We start from the raw sequence: 20,922 nt of genomic DNA on the forward strand, positions 1-20,922 counted from the left end.
TCAAGTAAACAGGAACTAAGCTTGCAGGAAACTACAGCAAATCAGCAGGCGCCCTGCTCCACTTTTTGCATCCAGTTTCAGTCTACCCTGAACTGCGCGCAGGTTCTTCCCAGTCAGCAGATCTTCCTTCGTTCATGGCTACTTGATTCATTCTCACATTGGCCTCCGCTTCTGAAATGTCACATTCCCATCGTTTCCTTACCTTATATTTCCTTCAAACATGTTCTTTTTCCACGAATCTTTCCAAGCCCAGGGAGTCATGTCTGAGAAGTGGAGCTAAGTGAACGAGCCTTAGAATAAAGGCTGAAGAGAAGCAATGAACCCAAAACCAGATACCAGATGGAAGCAAGGATCTACATAAAGGAATGGAGAATGCTAAAAGTGTAAATACACAGTTTTAGTCACATCAAGATATAACTTGTCGAGAGCAAAATACAGTTCTCATGTGCTATGACGCTGATGACATGTGAAAGTAAAATGATAGCATAAAGAACGGAAGAGGAAACAAATGTGCTGTGAATGTGATGTGGTTCTAATATTAATTAAAGGCAATCTGTGAAAAGATAAGCTTGTGTATGGCAAACTCTGGAAACAACCTCAAAACAATAAAGAGAAGCTGTATAGCTAATAAGACAAGAGCCAAGATAAAACAGAATCATAAAATATTCGATAAATCTCAAAGCAGGCAGATGAAGATAAAGAAAGGAACAGATAAAAAAAAATGGAAAGAAAAAAAATTCCAAGATGATAGATTTAAATCCATAAATGAAAATGGGCTTCAGAGTCCATTAAAAAATCCTATGTTACCTATTCACTAGGTAACATAGGATCTGGCCCCTCCTGCTGTGAGGCCAGATCCCCTGACAGTATCCAGCTGGGTTTAAGTCTGGCTGGTGCCACCTGTCTCTATAATGCCCTCCAAGAAACAAGAGTTAGGGTGTGGGTAGCAAAAAGATGGAGGAGAAAAATAAAGAGAAAATTATTGAACATAAAATTATTTTTTTCAAAGAGAGAGAGAGAGAGAGAGAGAGCGCGCGCGCGCACGCGTGTGTGTGTGCCGTGGGAGAAGGACAGAAAGAGAGGGATCAAGAATCTCAGGTAGGCTCCATGCTGAGCCCCAAGATGGGGCTCGATCTCATGACCCTGAGAGCGTGACCTGAGTTGAAATTAAGAATCTGACACTTAACCAACTGAGCCACCCATGTGCCCCTAAAATTTTTGATCTAAATAATACATGGGCAAAACAACTTAAGTTTATCAAAGCTGTCAGTCATCAAGTTCAATTTAGTCAACAAAATCTACATCACATAGCATAAAGTGAAGCTGAAAAGAAACTGAAGAAAGATGAAAAGAAGAAAGAAATGCAAGAGCTAAATGAACTATTCAAACCTGTACTTTTGCTCAAAAAATAATTAAAGGTGCAGATCCTAATCTGTGGTATGTGTGCCCTTCAAGCAAGGGCAGTGAACTAAGGGAGGTAAGCATAAGTTGGCTCATGATGTGACTGGTGAGAAAATGTAATGCAAGAGGTAAAAAACTTTAAAAAGACAGTATGGATAATTGAGGTGAGAGAAAACTGCAGAGAGTGAACAAAAAGTACAGCAAAGTGGAAAAGAGAAAAAAAACCAAAAACCCTCAAAGAGTGTGCAAACATTTTCTTGAAGCTTTGGAAGACAACAAATATGGCTGACTTTGGGTATGCCCTGGAGGGGATGATACTTGTTCACGTCATCATGCATTTCTTCCTGGATTTGTGGTGAAGAAAGATATAAGAAGGAAGAGAAAGAAAATGAAATTTCTTAAGATACAATTGAAAGAGACGTTCTGTGCCCTAGGTTCCACTGTTACCAACATCACCCTAACATTTTCGTGCATGAGAGGAAAGGAAAATAAGGATGAACTTGCGCAAGAGAAGGAAAGAAAGCAGACTTCGAAGCAGAGAAAGCACTGGTGATCGTGGCCATGGGGTGCTGGAATTTTGTCCTGCTTGGGCTGATGAGCATGAGGAAGCAGACAGCATCTGTGATACACAGACAACCGGTGAAGGGGATGATTCAGTGCACACAAACAGAGTGGACGTAAGCCCGTATATCCCAAGAGGTGTGGATGAGAAAGGCAGTACCGTAGCTAGTTCTGAAAACTCATGTACTTCAAAAAACAATGATGCCGAGATTCCAGAGGTAGGGCTGAAGTGGTGAAGGAGGCAATGTGGAAGCAGCACAACAAAGGGAAGAGACAGGAAAACGGAGCCAGGGATGCTGGTCCCATTGATGAAAATCTCTATACTGCTGAAGACTCAGATAAACTAGAAGAATTAAACACAGTGGAGCCAGAAAAACAATACAAAAACATGTCAATGAAAACAGTATGCCAGTTCAGCAGGAGTTGAAACGGACTACAGTCATTTTTTTTTCCACACCAGAATTCTTCAACAGGGTGTCTCTTACCCGTGCTGGTTCCAAAAGGCTTAACCTCCCTCGAAAAAGGGGAACTCTCCCTAAGTCTTGTCTTCTGACTTTGACTACATCTCATGGTAAGTTCAGAGTAGTTAATGGTGAATTGAAAATATAATCGTCACTACAAAGAATGACTAAATTGTTGCAACTGTCCACTCACAGAGGAAGTGCAACTGCTTTTCCAGCTTTTAATGTTTTATTACGAGGACAAGATATATTTAAAACACCCTTAATTTATGCAGTTTTTAAGGAGTGATTTCGCTTTCTTTGAATTTTTATGTTTAAAAGATGCCTAGGGGCGCCTGGGTGGCTCAGTGGGTTAAGCCGCTGCCTTCGGCTCAGGTCATGATCTCAGGGTTCTGGGATCGAGTCCCGCATGGGGCTCTCTGCTCAGCAGGGAGCCTGCTTCCTCCTCTCTCTCTCTCCCTGCCTCTCTGCCTACTTGTGATCTCTCTCTGTCAAATAAATAAATAAAATCTTAAAAAAAAATAAATAAAAGATGCCTAAAATATGAACACTATCCTTCATAAAGGAAACTGCATATGTAGATTCACTATTGTTTGCCTTTGGGCAATGAGATGGACATTTAAAATGGAACTTCTCTAATCTGACAATATCAGCTTAAATGCCCTGTTTTAAATTTTCCCTCTTCTTTTTTGCTATAAAGTTGTAAATAAAGACCATAACATACATGAAAATAGACACAAACACACAGGAATCAACTACATGATGCCTAAAAGAAAACCCACTTGTAAAAGTAACATGATGGAAATGATAAAATCAAAAGAAAGCTGAAGTACTTATATTAATACCAGGAAAAGTAGATTTCAAAACAATGATTATTGCTATGAATATAAAGGAACACTTCATGAAGATAAAGGGGTAAATTCACCAAGAAGCTATCACAAACCTAAATGTGTACACAACTATCAATGAAGCTTCAAAATACATGAAACAAAAGAGAAACAAATGCACAATTATGGCTCCAGATTTCAAAAACCCTTTTCCAGGGACTGAAAGAACAAATAGAAAATCAGTAAGAATACAGGAAAGAGAAGACCACCAACCATCTTCACAAATGGCCATGGACAGAACACTTTGTGCTTTAAAAGCAGAATATACAGTCTTTTCAAGTATACGTAGAATATACATCAGAGAGACTGTTTTCTGGGCCATAAAGCAAATCTGAATAAATTTAAAAAGATTAGTATCATATAAAGTATGTTTTCCAAACACAAGAGTTTAGTTAGGAATCAGTAACAGAAAAATCTGAAAAATCTGTATATTTGGAAATCAAGCGATATATTTCTAAATAATCTCCAAGTTAAGAAGGAATCACAAGAGGAATTAAAACTATTCTGAAATGAAAAAAAAATTATTTGCAAAACAAAGGTAACAGTCCTTCTATGGAAACTCACAGCATTCACTAAGTGCTATGCTACAAAAAGAGAACAGTCCCCCAACAATAATCTTTGCTCTTCTTTCCCTATTTTATTTGGGGGGAAGCTAAGTAAACTCAAAAGAAACGAAATAGCAAGAAATAGCAAGGAACAGAATTAATCAATGAATAATGAGCAGAAAAAGAATACAGAAAAATCAATGAAACCAAAAGCTGGTTCTCTGACAAAATTCAAGAGCACTGATATGGACCTCTCACTAGACTGATCAAGAAAAAGAAGCGAAAACACAAAAATTACCAATATCAGGATTAAAAGAGAGATCAGCATTACATACATTACAACAAACACTGTAAAGACAATAAGGGAATATTATAAATATCTTTAAGCCATTAAATTAGAAAGCTTAGAAGACAAAAGATCCCGAAACATTAAGCAGAACAGACCCACAACTATGAAAGAAAATGAGCTCAGAGCTAAACACCTCCCAAACAAATACAAAACTCCAGGCCCAAGTGACTTCACTGGTATATGCTAGCAAAGATTTTAGGAACAGATAATACAAATTCTATATGAACAATCCCATATAATTAAAGAAGAAAAAATACTTCTCTCTTCATTTTAAAAAATCAAACATGATCCCAAAATGAAAATCATACAAAAACATTTCAGGAAAAGATGACGCCCCAGTACCACTCAGGATTTAAGGATGCAAAAATCCTTAAAAAATCCATTGTATCAAATCTAGCAATATATAATAAGGACATCAGGAATAGGTGGGTTTTCCAGGAATGGAGGTTCACTGAACATTACAAAGCCTATTAGTGTAATTCGCCATCTTAATAGAATGTAAAAGAGAAAAACCATAGGGTCATTACAACAAATGCAGAAAAACTTTTAATGAAATTCTACACCTCTTCAGGATAAAAACTATTAGCACACTAGGAAGAGACGGGAACTTCCTCAACTAATAAAGGAGGAATAGAAAGCTTACACTAACATTGCATTTTTATAACTTGTTATACTGAAATAATTTTAGGCTTAGAGAAGCTTACAAAAATAGTACAAAAAGCTCCCCTATCCCATTTACTGACCTGCCCCTAAGGATACTATCTCATACAGTCAAGCACAATGCTCAAAACTAAGAAATTAACACTGGTACAAAACTGTTATCAGCAACCCTATCTGGACTTCAACACCTTCCCAGTATGGCCCTCTGCTGTCCCAGGACCCTGTCTGGGATCCGGTCTGGGACCCCACACTGCATTTGGTCAGTGTGCCCTCCGTCTTCTTCAGCCGGCCTGGTTCTGTAGTCAATCCTCTCCTTGCATGAAGTTGACACTTTTGGGTTTACCTGGCCAGAGGAATGTCCCTTCCATGTGGGTGTTTCAGGTTTTCTCATCATTATGTTGAGGCTATGCATAGAATACCACAAAAGTGATCAAGCCTTCCCACAGTCTGTATCACGGGCTACAGGATAGCAAGTCTGTCTTATCACTGGTGATGCTAATCTCAATCAGTGGCCTTAAGACATAGTCTACCAGGCTTTTCTACCAAAAAGTTACTCTTTCAAGCTTTGTATATAATAAATGTTTGAGGACGGATACATTGAGACTATGTAATTATTTCTTAAACTTCTGCCCACTGATTATAACATTCATTGGTAGATCCCACATGCAGTAAGTTCCCCTCTGAGGGTCTGATGGTGATTTTCTAGTTCCTTCATTCCTTCTACATTTATTTTATTTGTTTTGTTTCATTTTATTCTGATACTCACAAGATTCCTTATTTAAATATTTATATATTTTTCATTTTATTGTCTTCTTAAAGTTTTAATGCTACTTATGACTACATAACATATCTATCTAATTAAAAATTCAAAAGTTCCAAAAAAATAAAAAATAAAAATTAAAAAGTTCCAAAACCACATGTAATGAAAAGCTGAACACACACCATGGGTCTCATTCCCTTAGTTCCCTCTCCTGAGACAACCAATGTTACCAGTATCTTAACATGTTTCCAGCTGTATAATGCATAAGAAGTATATACAGACACATTTTTTCCATTATGAAACTACATTTATTTTTTTATTTTTATTTTTTTTTAAAGATTTTATTTATTTATTTGACAGAGAGAGATCACAAGCAGGCAGAGAGGCAAGCAGAGAGAGAGGAAGGGAAGCAGGCCCCCTGCTGAACAGAGAGCCTGATGCGGGACTTGATCCCAGGACCCTGAGATCATGACCTGAGCCGAAGGCAGAGGCTTAACCCACTGAGCCACCCAGGCGCCCCTGAAACTACATTTATTTACTGGAATTCATCTATAAGGAAGATATATCTCTTCTTCTTAATATTTTATTTGTTCAATCATTTATTTTTGTAGTGTGGAAGTTTTCCTTGGGTCATAATAGACTAATAAATAATAGTAATAAACAATAAACTATTTGTTATTTAAATTTTTCCAGCTTTCATCACTGGGACTTATTTAAGGTTCACTCCTGCATCCTATTAATGCACCTCTATCTATCTATCTATCTACCTACCTACCTACCTACCTATCAACCTATTTTTGTTTTTTACTTTTTGGCACCACAAAATTCCATGGGCTTATCTTTTATTTTCCCTATCCAAGCTCTGAAATCAACTACTTTTCCAAGTAACCTTGGTTCTTTGCTTGGAAAAATGATATTTAAAAACAAAGATTTCAGCACTATCTGTGATAATTAACATAATATTTAATGATAAAAGATGTTTTCTGCATGAGATCAAGAACAAAACCAGGATGTTCACTCCATCATTTCTATTCAACATTACATTGAGGTCCTAGCCAATATACTGAGGCAAAATGAAAAAAACAAAAACCAAAAAATGAAAATAAAACATACCAATTGAAAATGAAGTAAAACTTCTTATTTACATTAGGATATAATCACCTATGCAGAAAATATTGACTAATACACACACACACACACACACACACACACAGGCTACTAAGTGAGCTTTGCAAGTTTGCAGGACATAAGGTAATATAACAAAATCAATTGTATTTCTATATACTGATAACGAACACTATGAAAATAAAATTTTAAAATACCATTTTTATCAGAAGACATGAAATACTTAAGGACAAAACTAACAAAATACAGATAAGACTCGAACATGGAAAATTATGAAACATTACAGACAGACATTAAAGAAAACCTAATTAAATGGAAAGGTATACGATGTTCATGGATTTGAAGCCTTAATCCTGTTCGAATGTCAATTCTGCCACAAATTTATCCAGATTCAACATGGTATCACACAAAATCCCAGCAGACTTTTTGCAGAAGATAACACACTGAGTGTGAAGTTTATATAGAAACTTATCCAGATAAATTCATCTTCTAAAACATCCTCTAGAGAATCTTAAAGCCTGAAGGCATTTTAGAGATAATTTTACGTGATCAAAATGGCTTGTCCATTTCCCCACAGGAAGGAAGAAGCAAATCTAGGGCATGGATCTCCACACTTCAATCCTGTGCTCTTCATGATATTCGCAATTAAGATTAATTCTTTTTCTTTTCTTACTTAATCTAGGAAGAGATTTAGATTTCCCTTCAAGATGCTAGCTTCTCTATGTGTCATCTTTAGCTTTGCCACAATATATAGAAAATTGGCCAATGATTATGCAATGATAAACCTAAAAAACAGCAAAACTCCCAAAGAGTATTACAGCATTCCCATAATTAATCCTCTGTTTCTTAGTGATACAAACCCAGACAAACCCAATCACATTTTCACAGCCTTCCAGAGACAGACTCAAAATGTGTGGCTGCTGCTGTCATGCTGCTATACTGTCCCTCAAGCAGGGAAGATGGCTGGAAACATCCATGCCTCGTCTGATATCCACCCAGGTAAACTTGCAGTAGAGCTCGGTCCCTGATGAATTCTATTTATGGACACTGTAACTTTCGTGGTTATGTTTCTTTATGGAAGACACTTAAGACCTCTTCTCAGATTAAGTAGCACCTATGTTTATCAATTATAACAATTTGAACTCATGTCTCCACAATACATCATCTAAAGCTATGATGTGGCGGCTCCTTCGCCCTGCTGGCTGGCCCCCTCCAATCCCATTCACCTCAAAGGAGCTGGTGGGTGTCTTGCTTTCACCTCTGCTCTAGGCATGTCCATCCCCAAGGAGCAGAGACAGGATGTGTGTCTCTCAGAACTTTCCCCAGGTGATCCCACTTAACACAGAGAGCTGAACCCTGCTGAGGAAATCTTTGTGGCATATCTTAGTCTCCAGACAGGACGGAAGAAAGTCCATGTTTTGCCTCTTCTTTAAGTTAGCAGTGACACACTGGTGCCTCACAATTATTTCCTCAAGAAAGGTGTTCTCTCCTTCCTTCTCTCTCCTTTTTTTTTTTTTGAATTTTGCCTGGTGAGGATCCAGCAAAGGGGTATTTGTTTGCAGCTTATAGCTTTATATACCGAAGAAAACCTCTGACCCTGTATTATTTCTGGGAGACATAAGAAGACTTTGATCCTTCTCTTTGATGAGGGTCTTTTGTAGTGAACTGACTTGATAAAAACAGTACATACCCACCAGTAGGGTCTAAAGAGGGAAACAACCCACAAAGAACATCACCAGTGTTATAAAGTGGATGTCTAGTCATCTACATGAAGAAAATAAACGTTTAAGAATGGTCATGTGCTTCTCAGAAGGGTCGAGAAGGATCTAATATCTACCCCTGTGCTTTGCACCCGGTGGGAGTCTAGAGTTTGAGTAGAGGTATTTATTACCACGCAACTATTTTACAAGAAATGCTTAGAAAATCACCATACTCCACATTCCCATAACATAATGCAGAAATTCAGTACTTGTCTTCTTCCTCATAAGTCATATGGTATCACTCTATCTTTACCTTAGGGATTAATAGAAGAGAATATTTGGCACAAAATAGCTATTTCCTAAATGTTGACTGTATATGTTTCAGAGAAAAATAGGGAAAACTGGAATAAATTGAAATAGAAGGACTAACGACACAATGAACTAGATAAAGATTCTAAGCAAATATGGCATTACATAAAAATTTCATAGTAAAATTTTGGTAAAAATTGTATATGAGCATTTGAAAACCAAAAAATCAAAATCAGTGCCTATATGGACAATAACTGAAATAGAAGAAATAAAATAGACAAAGATTAAACAGAAGGACTAAACACAATAATTTCCTGTCCTAAGCAAAAATTACAGTATTAAAAACAAGCAATAAGCAGATTACAATAAAGTTACAAAATTAGTAGCACCCATTTTGTGGGCATTAAGATTCAGTTTCAAATAACAGAAAAGCCCCAAATAAGAAAAATATCCATTTCTTTGTTAAATATTGAAAACTAAAGGGCTTTTTAATTCCTTTTCAAATAAGATTCGGATGAATAAATTTGTAGAGCTCACTTTAAAATTAAAGACATAAAGACAAGGAAAAACATTCTGATTTGTTTGCTAGTTTTCTTAAAGAATAACATAACATTGGGATCTTTTATTTTTCTCCTAATGTTAAGGAAACAATGAGAAGCAAACTAACATTACTGTGATGTGATAAAAGAAAAATCAACTGACCATACTGAATAACATTTCAAGATGCATTTTGGCAGTCAGAATTATCAATACATTTTTGGCCAAAGAATTTCAATATTATATTCAATTATATGTAGAGTAAAAATGAAAACTATCATTACATCACTGAACTGAATTTTATTCACTTAAAAATTTTTTTTGGCCATAAATTCATTTTAGCCAAAATATATAAAGATTGTTCCATGAAAATAACGTACCTTTTTATCGTATACATCTTGCCAGTTGACTCCAGAGAAGAAACTGTGCCTCATAATTTCTTTTGCATCATCTGGGCCCCCGCCAAGGCTAAAAGACAGACACCAGAGTGAGAGAGCATTAAGACATTTACATAAGCCCAACAGGAAACAAAAAAGTGTTCGCAAAATGTAATTCTCTGTGGCATACATAGTTCTGATATCAAGAGCTGTACCAATAAAAAACTTTTGCTGTCAGATCTGATTTCTCTAATGTGCTATTAGTAAGAAGTCAGTTGAGCACCAACTCTTGATTTTTGGCTCAGGTACGTTACGTCACAATCTCAGGGTCTAGGGACAAAGCTTCGTGTTGGGAGTGTGCTTGAAATCCTCCCTCTCCCTCCGCCTTGCCCTCCACCACCCTTGCACTCTGTCTCTCAAATAAATAAATCTTGAAAAAGGAAAAAAAAAAAAACAAGAAGTAGCCTCAGGACGATGTCATACCTGAAAAGTGTGCCAGGTTTGGAGTCAAAACTGAAATAGGCAACCAGCTCTGGAACTTCTAAGATTTGTGACAAGCAACAAGCCCCTTAGTCCCAGTGTCCCCTCTGTAGAGGGGGGACAATGATGCCAGCCCTGTGGATCCCCACGAGGGTTAGGAATAACAGAAGCAAGCAGCTAGCTCAACAAATGGTAGCAATTACCACAGTCAATTCTATAAGCCAAATTTATTTTGGTTAAGACTCAGATCAAACTGAATCCTTGTCACCATAACTTCTGAAATGACTAAATAATTAGAAAAAGCAACTTGTATAGTACTGCTAACAGCTAGAAACTCAGGGGCTATTTTCATACCTCAAGTGGATTTCCACAGAAATGACATTGCTAATCTATGAAAATACCACTGCAACGTGATTTATTCTGCTAGCTGCAATACATGCTACGAATTTAAAGATGATTCCCCCATCTTTCCAGGTTCTCTTACTTAATGAAAAGCTGGCATGGTATGAAATTCAGGTACTTTCTGGCTTCCTCGGTTTCAAACACATAGTACATACTAGTCACTATGAAGAAGGAATGAGAAAAGAAAAAAACAAAACAAAACAAAATTAAAAAAAAAAAAAACCAACAGATGGAAAGCAAGGAGGGAGTGAAAGAGAGAAAGGGAAGAAAAAAAGAATGGGGAAAGAACAAGGAAAAGAAAGGAAAGGCAATCTGTTTAAATCTGGATTGACAAAAGCAAGCTTTCTCTGGTCTTGTTAGCAGCTAGGAACTGTGTGTGCCCGTAAAGGCATAACAGCCAGTTCTCTGCAGAAAACGATGCATGTGTAATATTACATATGCAGATTATATATACATGTTTGTTATGAATTTTACAGACATAAAGGATGTGAGGCATAAAATTGATAAAGAATGGTAAAATACAGAATGCCCTTTACTCTAAATCAGCCAAGTGATGCTCACAGATAACATTTGTTAATTTTGCTGAACTCAAAGGCCACTAACTGGCTTAGGAGTAGCTCCAAGGTGAATACTGGCTGATCTTTTTGTTTATGGTGAAGACTAATTTGAAAGTGATAAAACAAAGATACACGTCAGACCTTCGCTTGCTTGTCAGTTACATGAGTGACTTCTTTGATGAATGGTGGAAGACTATTCCCTCATTTTTATGTGCTATTCAAAACAGAATGGATACAGACAGAACAAACTTGAAGATATCATCATCTGTGTGGAGTGTCTGGGTGGCTCAGTCAGTCAGTTAAGTGTCTGACTCTTAATTTCAGCTCAGGTCATGAGCTCAGAGCTGTGAGACTAAGCCTGTGTCTGGCTCTGTGATGGGCATGCAGCCTGCTTAAAATTCTCTGTTCCTCCCTCCTGCTCTCCCTCTCTAAAAAAATAAAATAAAAATAAAATGTAATCTTCATTATTAATATCTTTTCTATTATTTTCTTAAATCTAAACAAACAATAAAATAATAAAGCAAGCCCTGACTTACAAAGTTTGCCAGTTTTGCTGATGTAAATACTCTCCCCACCGCCAATTTCAAGTCAGGAACCTGATGTCACGCAACACAGAAGTGGAAAGATGTGCACAGAAACAAACCCTTGTTTGGTATTTCTATACAGACACAACAGTTAAAAGCACCTCGAGCAAAACCTCGAAAGCACCAAGAAGGGTAAAACATAACAAAATTATTAAGGAGTGCTGAATTTTGAGTATTTATTACCTTTGTTTTTAATGTCCTTGTTTTGGTTTGTAAGCTCATATAATTTGATTTTTAATAATGACCCTATTAAACAGCCAGCCCAAAAAATCCTTGGAACATAACAACAGGCTCTAATGAGTTGGTTCAGGCCAACTCCCATACACCACTGGGTAGGAAGAAACACATACAGGTCATCATAAACAAACGATAATACAATTTAATGGTGCTGGTTATTATTAGGCATAAGGAACACAGGACAGAGGAAGAATCCAGGATTGCCTGACAATGGTCAGAATGGAAAATACAACCATGAGCCGATATCTGAGTATCTGTGATGATGAACCATGGTTCCCACAGTCTAGGTCTCCTGACCCAGCTTGCAGGGGATGAACTACAAGGCTGACAGTGAACTTCTAGGCTGGACCAGATGGTACGAGTGGTGTTGGTAGGCACTGGCGGGTCTGTATTCCGCTAACGCCAGCGCTCCGCCCCCCGGCCTCACTCTTTCTCTGTCTACTCCAAGTGGTGTCTGTCCCTCCCCGTCTGGGCTGCAAATTCTTTTGAGGGTAGAGATCAGGACTGGATGATCCAAAAAGCATTTCAAGCTTGTACTTAGGGAGCCGGAAAAGCAGACACACCAAAATAAGTGTTTCTGAAGAGAATTTAACATCTCAGAAGTATGTATCAAAGTAGTCCGCATGAGGAAACCCAGAAGCTCGCTGTACTTTCTTACCCTTCCGCTATTGTTTTTCTTTTGAACGACACAGGAGATGGTGGGGGAGGTGGGAGTTGGGAGTAGAGAACCTTCATCATTTTGTAAATAGAAGGTTTTTATCCAGCTTCAGTTACTCATTTTATGTCACCCCTCTGTTCTCTTGCAATAGCTTGGCTTTGGACATTGCCAGCATTTAATCTATATTTATCAAATACATAAAAAACTAAAGTATCAGCCATGAGTACTACGCGAAGTCTAAGAATATAATCTTAGACTGCCATTTTAGAAGCTGGGAGAGATTCTTTAACACGCGCTTTCTCCAAGTGTGAAACTGTCAAAAATTTCAATGTCAATGACTCCCTAATATACAATTTAAGACTTCAAAATAATATCAAAATACGATTTGCACTAAGATATTTATGTCTAAGAATAGTAAACTCCAATACCAGAATGCCAAGCTAAATCCTCAGCTACTCTGGATTCTTCGTTATTAGCAACATCGTGGAATGCGTATTTTCCTGGTGTTACCGAATGCAGCACAAGGTCATGCTTTTTCTCTCAACTGTGCATAGGAGGATAAAGGAGATACCAAGAGAATGAGCAAAGTGATGGAGAATACAAAGTAAAGGCAAAATGGTAGTTGACCCTTTGGTAGAACTGACAGTAAAGAATATAAAAAAAATTCATTATTTATTTATTTATTTATTTGACAGACAGAGATCACAAGCAGGCAGAGAGGCAGGCAGAGAGAGAGGAGGAAGCAGGCTCCCCACTGAGCAGAGAGCCCGATGTGGGGCTTGATCCCAGGACCCTGGGATCATGACCTGAGCCGAAGGCAGAGGTTTTAACCCTCTGAGCCACCCAGGTACCCCAATTCATCAGTATTTAAAACTGTTGAAGAGGAAAAATAATGAGGTGCATCGTAATGTCATCTATCTTTCCAAAGACTTTTCAGGGTCCTTTAGTGCCTCTTTCCCTTCTTTCTACCTCTTGAATTCTGATGTTTCCCAGGATACTGTCCTAGGCCTTCTTCCCTTTGGCCTAGACTCCCCCACTATTTTCAGGGCTCCAGCTGCCTCTGAGCCATCGATGGGGTCCCAAACCATATATCCAGCCACTGTGTATCTGTTAAGACTGGTACAGTTCTGAGATGCTGTCTTCACATTTCCATCTAGGTTTTCTCACAGATCTGACTCGGTACAGCCGAAGTGGGTATCAGCATCCTTCCCACAAGCTCCTTTGCCTGTGCTCCCTGTCTGCTAATTAACACCCCACTCTCCGGAAGAGTCACCTGAGCTGGAAACGCAGAGGAACCCCCAACTCCTTCCACTTCTTCATTATTTCTATTCAATTATCCACAAATTCCGATTGATTGCTCCTCGACCACTGCCTCTGGAAGGACCCCATCTCTTCCCTGGACAATTCCACATGCGTTTTCAACGGCTCTGCCTACCTGCCCCTGCCCCTTCCCTGTTCTAATCCATGCATGACGAAGCTGCTGGTGTTATCTTTCACAGCACAAATCGGATTACACCATCTCTTACTTCATAATTCGGTGGTTTTTCATCTCCTTCCAAATAAAGGGTAAATATTCTCTAAGAAGCAGAAGGTCTTTGCAGTCTACCATTTCAGCTTTATCTCCCAACATTACCCAACTCATACTCTACACACTAGCCGCTGGACTTATCAAATACTATGTTCATTCACAATTCTAGATTCCTTTTCATGGCAATTTCTCTGCATGAACAACCCCCGTGGACCCCAACCCACCTAGCCCCCTAGAAAGAGCTAGTAATTCCAACATGCAAATGTAGGTGGAGCTGAGCTGTAAGTATGCGTTCCATGTCCTGCATTATTCTATGAACAGTGACAGCAGAACTTCATCTCACTCACCCTCGCATTCCCGATACTTTATTTATTTTTAAAAAAGATTTTATTTATTCCATTTGACAGACAGAGATCACAAGTAGGCAGAGAGGTAGGCAGAGAGGAGGAAGCAGACTCCCTGCCAGGCAGAAAGCCCGATGCGGGGCTCCATCCCAGGACCCGAAGATCATGACCCGAGCTGAAGGCAGAGTCCTTAACCCACTGAGCCACCCAGGCGCCCCATTCCCGATACTTTTTTTTTTTTTTAAAGATTATTTATTTATTTATTTGACAGAGAGAGATCACAAATAGGCAAAGAGGCAGGCAGAGAGAGAGAGGAGGAAGCAGGCTCCCTGCTGAGCAGAGAGCCTGATGCGGGACTCGATCCCAGGACCCTGAGATCATGACCTGAGCCGAAGGCAGCGGCCCAACCCACTGAGCCACCCAGGCGCCCCCGATACTTTAATGCAATAGTGGAGGCGCTTGCTTCTCTACCTTAAATGAAAACGGCAAATCACTGCAAACCCCCTGTCTTCCCTTTAGATAATACCAACCTCTGGATGGACAAACCTTCAGTTGTCCTACATATCAGCCCACTAACAATCTAGAAATTTACCTACTTATTCAACAATTACTAAGTATCCACTATGTGCTATCCCACCGTGGGGGGTGGGGGCGGCAAACAGGAAAATGAATGAGACACAGGCATGAGAACCACAAATGCAAGGTTGTTCCACCAGCTACTTATAGGGGGCCATAAAGGCAAGGGCTGTCAGTTACCTGGAGGAGTCCCAAAAGGATAGGCTAAAATTCATTGCCCTTGAAATCCAAGCCAAATATTAGAACCCCAAATCAAGCAGATAAAATGGAAATCCTAGCTCTGCTTAAAGATCATCTATTACCAAGTGCTGTCTGTTACATGAATTGTGAAATAATCACTCTCAGTAGAACACATTTCAAAACCTGAACCCACTGAGAAGCGGCTGCATTGCACATAAGATACAACAGAAATACCAAGTGGGCATCAAGAAAGTTGATTACTCCTGTTCTACAGGAGTTTTCTGGAGCATAAATTACTTAACCCTCTCCAGGCCTCAGTTTTGCCCTCAGTCAAATGTCAACGAGAAACCTACCTATCAACTCTACAAGGCAAGAGAAACAGCAAAGGGGACCACAGATATGCAAATGCCCTAAAAAAGAACACTTAAAGCCACTCTACAAACACGAAGTAAGCTTCCCATTACTAGGATCATAAAACACATTTTTTTTAAAAGATTTTTATTTATTTATTTGATAGAGAGAGATCACAAGTAGGCAGAGAAGCAGGCAGAGAGAGAGAGAGGGAGAAGCAGGCTCCCCGCTGAGCAGAGAGCCCAATGTGGGGCTCGATCCCAGGACCCTGAGATCATGACCTGAGCCGAAGGCAGAGGCTTAAACCACTGAGCCACCCAGGTGCCCCATAAAACACATTTTTGAAAGGGTCTTCAAGAGGCAAAAGGATGGTGTCTCTTTTACTACGTTTGCTTATTTCTGCTGAAGGATAAAATCATGCCCCTCATAAAGTTTAGAGGCTACAAGTGTGTGATGGAAACCATCGCTAATGTAAACAAAACCCACATTTTAGGATTCATTTATTCCTTCTTTCATTAATTCAGTCTGTCAACAAATACATAATGAGCAGAAAAAAAAAATACCCAGAACTGTGCAAAAACACATTATGGGAGGAAAGATTTGACAATAAAATCTTGAAATCTATCCTCAAGATGTTTAATATCGAAGTGATTTTTAGAGCAACGCTGGCACATCTACTCATCTACGGGAAAGGACAGCCAGACACACGTATAAGAGAGATTAAGTGACGTTTTTACAATAATAGTCATTCCATACATGACTTACAAATTCTATGTGTAAATGAATATAGAAACGTGAACAGAGAACACTGAGCTCACTGATTAATTAAGCAAAGGGCTGTAGGATATTTCAGGTCACAGCTGTAGCTACAAAAGAAATACAAACTATGTAAAGGTATTTTGCCCTTAACCCTCTCCGGCAGTACATGGCCAACACACAAAAAGTAGTCTAATTGTTACTACAGGTTGGCATGGGAGGAGAGTAAAGAGCTGGTTCTTTTTTATTCTGTAAATTAGCATAAATAAAAAGGCCCAGAGACTGAAAGGGAAAAAAAAAAGGGATACTTCTATCCCCACAATAACAAGTACCAGGGCAATTAAGAAATTGTTCACTCACAATATGGTTAAGAAAACCTCTCACAATCCTTATTTGGTAAAGTCTGCATAAAATTTCCAAGTTAAGAAAGAGTTGAAGAAATTTTTACAATGTTCTGTATTATGCAGTTAAAAATAAGTCAGTATTTCAGTGGGACGATGTCTACACCAAATACACTGTTCTTGGAGTTAGTTATATTTGAATTAGTCTCCGAATCACAGCCTCTACCCACATCCGTCCATAACCCATCAAGTGTTACTTGTGGCTTACCGTTTATTTGGATCCTTTATCAAAAGCCCTGAAAGCAGTGATTTTGCATCTGAAGAGAGTGTTCGAGGAAATTTAATGTCTTCCATTAGTATTAGTTCAAAAAGTTTCTCATGATCCTGGTTGTAGAAAGGTAGCCTCCCACACATCATCTCATACATGACAACCCCCAGGCCCCACCAATCCACGGCTCGGCCATAGTCGTTGTCTTCTAACACCTAAGAGGGAAACCAGTGAACAAATGCATTATTACACACGAGCTTTTAGAGCAGCCTGCCTCTAACGTTCTCTTCTTACATCAACGTGAATCCTAACTTGCAAAGCCTGGATGGGCTATCCTGACACCTGGACATTCAAACTAGAAAGCATCCCACAAAAGATATGAATCACACCGGATACGGGAAGTATCTGTTCAATCCACGTCTTGAAGTGGCCAGTGGAGGAGAAAAGGGTCAGGCCATGCAGAATATTTCAAGCGAATGACGACGAAGGCTCAAGCGAAAATGGTTTGCGTATTCGCACGTTTTCTCATAGGCCTACTTAGTTTTTCACTCGGGTCCACTACATGGACTTCAAGTAACTTGGGAGGTTAAGTCCTGCTGATCGAGTGTATGAGGAGCCGTGGAGAAGCACTAAGGAACTTGAGTCAAACTGTAAGGACAGGAGTCATGTACGCAGAGTCACATAGACAGGTTCAGGGCGCAGCGAGCAGGACAGTCGAGCCGAAAACTTCTGGAGGGCCCTGCGTGTTTATACTCTTTAAGGAAATAGTCCACAAAGCAAATATAAAGATTTACTGTTTGGGGTGTGTCCAAAGCTTTATTAGTACCTCACGATAAAATTTCTGTTAAACATAAACAACAAAAATCATGGTGTAATATCTCTGGCATGTGCCCTTAAATTTCACAAAATACATCTCAGGCAAAACAAATTTAGAAAGAAAGGATAGGGCGGTATCAGTCAGACTATGTTAGAGCGACCTATTCAAATCGGGGCATAATATTTCATCATTTGTCCCAGGAAAATGTCGATTTTTCCCTTTATATTAGGTATGTTCCTCAGCCAATGCAATTTTTTTCATTTATTTAGATCTTCCTATATTTTTAATATTTTATTTATTTATTTGAGAGACAGAGAAAGAGAGCACAAGTGGGGATTGGGGCAGAAGCAGAAGGAGAGAGAGACTCTCAAGCAGGCTCCCCGCTGAGCATGGAGCCCTATGCAGGACTTGACCCCACTTTCCTGAGATCAGGACCTGAGCCGAAGGCAGATGCTTAACCGAATGAGCCACCCAGGTGTCCCAGAATCTTTCAGTATTTTATTTTAAATTACTATATCTGAATAATCTTAAAGCCTACTTGATCTGCTTCTCCTAGCTTTGGGATAGATAGAGCAAGAAAACCACACCCATGAAATTTACCAAATAAAAAATCTTGTAACTGATTACGTAAGAATTTCACGCAGAACAAAGTGGTGCACATGTTCCAAACTTTCTTAGAGTTAAGTAAATCAGTTATTGGAGATGATGCACATGTACTTTTATTTAAAATTTACCAATAATGTCATAGAATTGCACATGGTATGTTTGAAAGTTAAATTTCGATTACCTAGCAATACTATGAAAGGCACTTGATAGACAGGGTATTTTTATGTATGGAGAATGTAAGTTTGAGAAAAACTACGTTACTTAGCAGTTATTTCAGTGTCTTTCAAATGTTATGAGAAGATTTTTAATTCAGTTGTATCCCAGTTCCAAGGCGACACAGGATCTGTCTTAGCAAGATATGAACACAAGTCCAGTTCCTATGTTCTTCCAAAATCTTTTGTAGAGTAACAAACTAAGCAAAATATTTTGGGGAAGAACAACAAATTCTAGTTTTCATCCTTGGCTAAAAATATTTCAAATTTCTACTTGTTCGAAATGAGTAACATAAAAACAAACAGAAACAAGAAATAACCTAAAACAGCAGAAAGAATTCGGCTTGTGTACTTATTACTTCAGTGAAAGGAAACGCTGTATGTATGATTTTTAAATACCAGGGACTACGGATTATTCGAGAGTCTATCTCCAGTCCAATTAGTAGAACGTACTGTTTGTGGGCCTGAATCTAATAGATCCAGGATTTCACCTAATGACAAACAATTTTAAAATCTAAGTAACCTTTTACTCAATTCCTACAACACCAACAAAACAGTGGCACACGCGAAAAAGAGCCAAATGTGGTTTTTAACCTCTTTTTTCATAAAACCATAAAAAGCATAAAAGCTGGATTAACTGCTTCCCGAACCCACATTTCACCAGCCGGGTTCTCATCCCCAGCTGGCAAAACTGGCAATCCTTTATTTTTGTTTAAATACCTGGTTTGCTGCCAGAAAGGAAAGTGAGTACATAAAAAAAGGGTTTTATTTTTGAAGAGAAATAAGCAACTGAAAAATAAAACTGCATTGTAAAAAAATCTGTTTGATAAAATAAATTTTTCATTTCGCTTTATAAAATGAACACTGATTCTCAAAATAAGTGGTTTTGCTTCTGAACATACGCGTTTTAATGAATATATAGATACATCACACTACAATTAGGACTGTTTGCTGTATTACTTTGACCTGAACAAATCTGATGTGATATATCTTATCGACATGTGAAGTCCAGCAATGTTGAGGAGGAAAAAAAACCTAAAAACACAGCCAGCCCTCTTAATCTAAGAGTCTTTGTTCTCAATTAAAAAGAAAGATTTAACTGTTCAACTCCCACCTCTAAACAGCTGGAAAATGAAATATATAAGAAATAAAAAGAAACGTGATTATAATATTCTACATGAAGATACAGAATATAAAACATGTTACCATTGTTCAGACATCCCTCCTCTCCCCCTAAATCTAAATTATCTTGAAACACAATACGTCCAAAGACTCTAGAAACTCCAGAGTGAAATTAAAATCCACAGCTTCTTTTATATTATTTTCTAAAGATAATTTTCCTCCCTTACTCAAAGCACGTATTTTTCCCCAAATTACAGTAACATATAAAATTTACATTCCTTAAACTAAGAGCTGCAATCCCTTTTGCCTACCTCTGATGATTTTTTCTTTCCCCCCCGAAAAAAGCCTAATTTACTTCCTGGTTACAGGAGGGCAGATCCAAAAGGTGGGATTATTGGTCAGGCAGAGGCACAATGATGGCAAAGTGCGTTTCAAATCCATTACCACCTGCCTTATCATATAATTTAGATATAAATGCAGATCAAAATCTGCTCCTAGAGAAATATAATCCACTGAAAGACTTCTCCTGAAGGATTAGCCTAAAGAAAGTGTCTCTTTTCCACAAAATCACTGTTACTCATGTTTTCAACTGAACTCAAGGTTTCAAAGCTAATGTGGACATTCGGGATTTCCTTTGCGCCCTGCTGTCTCGGTCATCACAGATGTAGATCTACTTTGTGACTACATCTAATGCAAAAGACAGACAGCAAGGACAAGAGGTGATTTGGAACCCCAGAGGTAATGTAACTATTCAACAATGAGAAGAGGTCACATGAAGTCGATATCCAAACGGCACCCAAATGCTGGGAAACAAGGCTTAGTTTCCATTTTTCTACCAGAAGCCTGAGACTGCTTCACTTTCTGATGTAATAAAAGCGGTTTCAAGGAGGTCACAGCAGGTATCCATTACCATTAAATATTCTGGTAACATCTGGTTAATATTTGGTAATAGCCGATGTAGGCGCTGTACAAAACAGCCAGGGCAGTTGAACAAAAATCGGCATGAGTGGCTCTTGAATGGTTACTAATTTCAAGGATGATGTTAAATAATAAACTATGAATTTTAAAATGATACCATCAGTTAAAATTCCCAGTGTAAATATTTAGTTGACGCACGGGCACTTTCAAAAACCATCTTTACTCCAGTGTTCTTTTACCAGCTAGAATTTGCTGGAAGGTTGAAGGAACACCTCCCTCGGCTTGGCTGCCCGGCCACGCGATGCACCCAAGG

General features: G+C 38.6%; 1 protein-coding gene across 4 annotated transcripts in view; it reads right to left on the reverse strand.

The window, feature by feature from the left end:
* AKT3 (AKT serine/threonine kinase 3) overlaps positions 1–20,922 on the reverse strand; it is a 302,994-nt gene that overhangs the window by 35,086 nt on the left and 246,986 nt on the right. For all 4 annotated transcript variants that reach the window (XM_045084745.1, XM_045084743.1, XM_045084744.1 and 1 more), the window contains 2 exons: positions 16,935–17,149; positions 9,676–9,763 (listed from right to left, as the gene is read on the reverse strand). In XM_045084745.1, the coding sequence (XP_044940680.1) occupies positions 9,676–9,763; positions 16,935–17,149 (303 nt within the window). The remainder of the gene's footprint in view (positions 1–9,675; positions 9,764–16,934; positions 17,150–20,922) is intronic.

The sequence above is a fragment of the Mustela putorius genome, unplaced genomic scaffold (assembly GCF_011764305.1).
Source record: "Mustela putorius furo isolate JIRA1106 unplaced genomic scaffold, ASM1176430v1.1 tig00000785_pilon_pilon_pilon, whole genome shotgun sequence".
NCBI classification, from domain to species: Eukaryota; Metazoa; Chordata; class Mammalia; order Carnivora; family Mustelidae; genus Mustela; species Mustela putorius.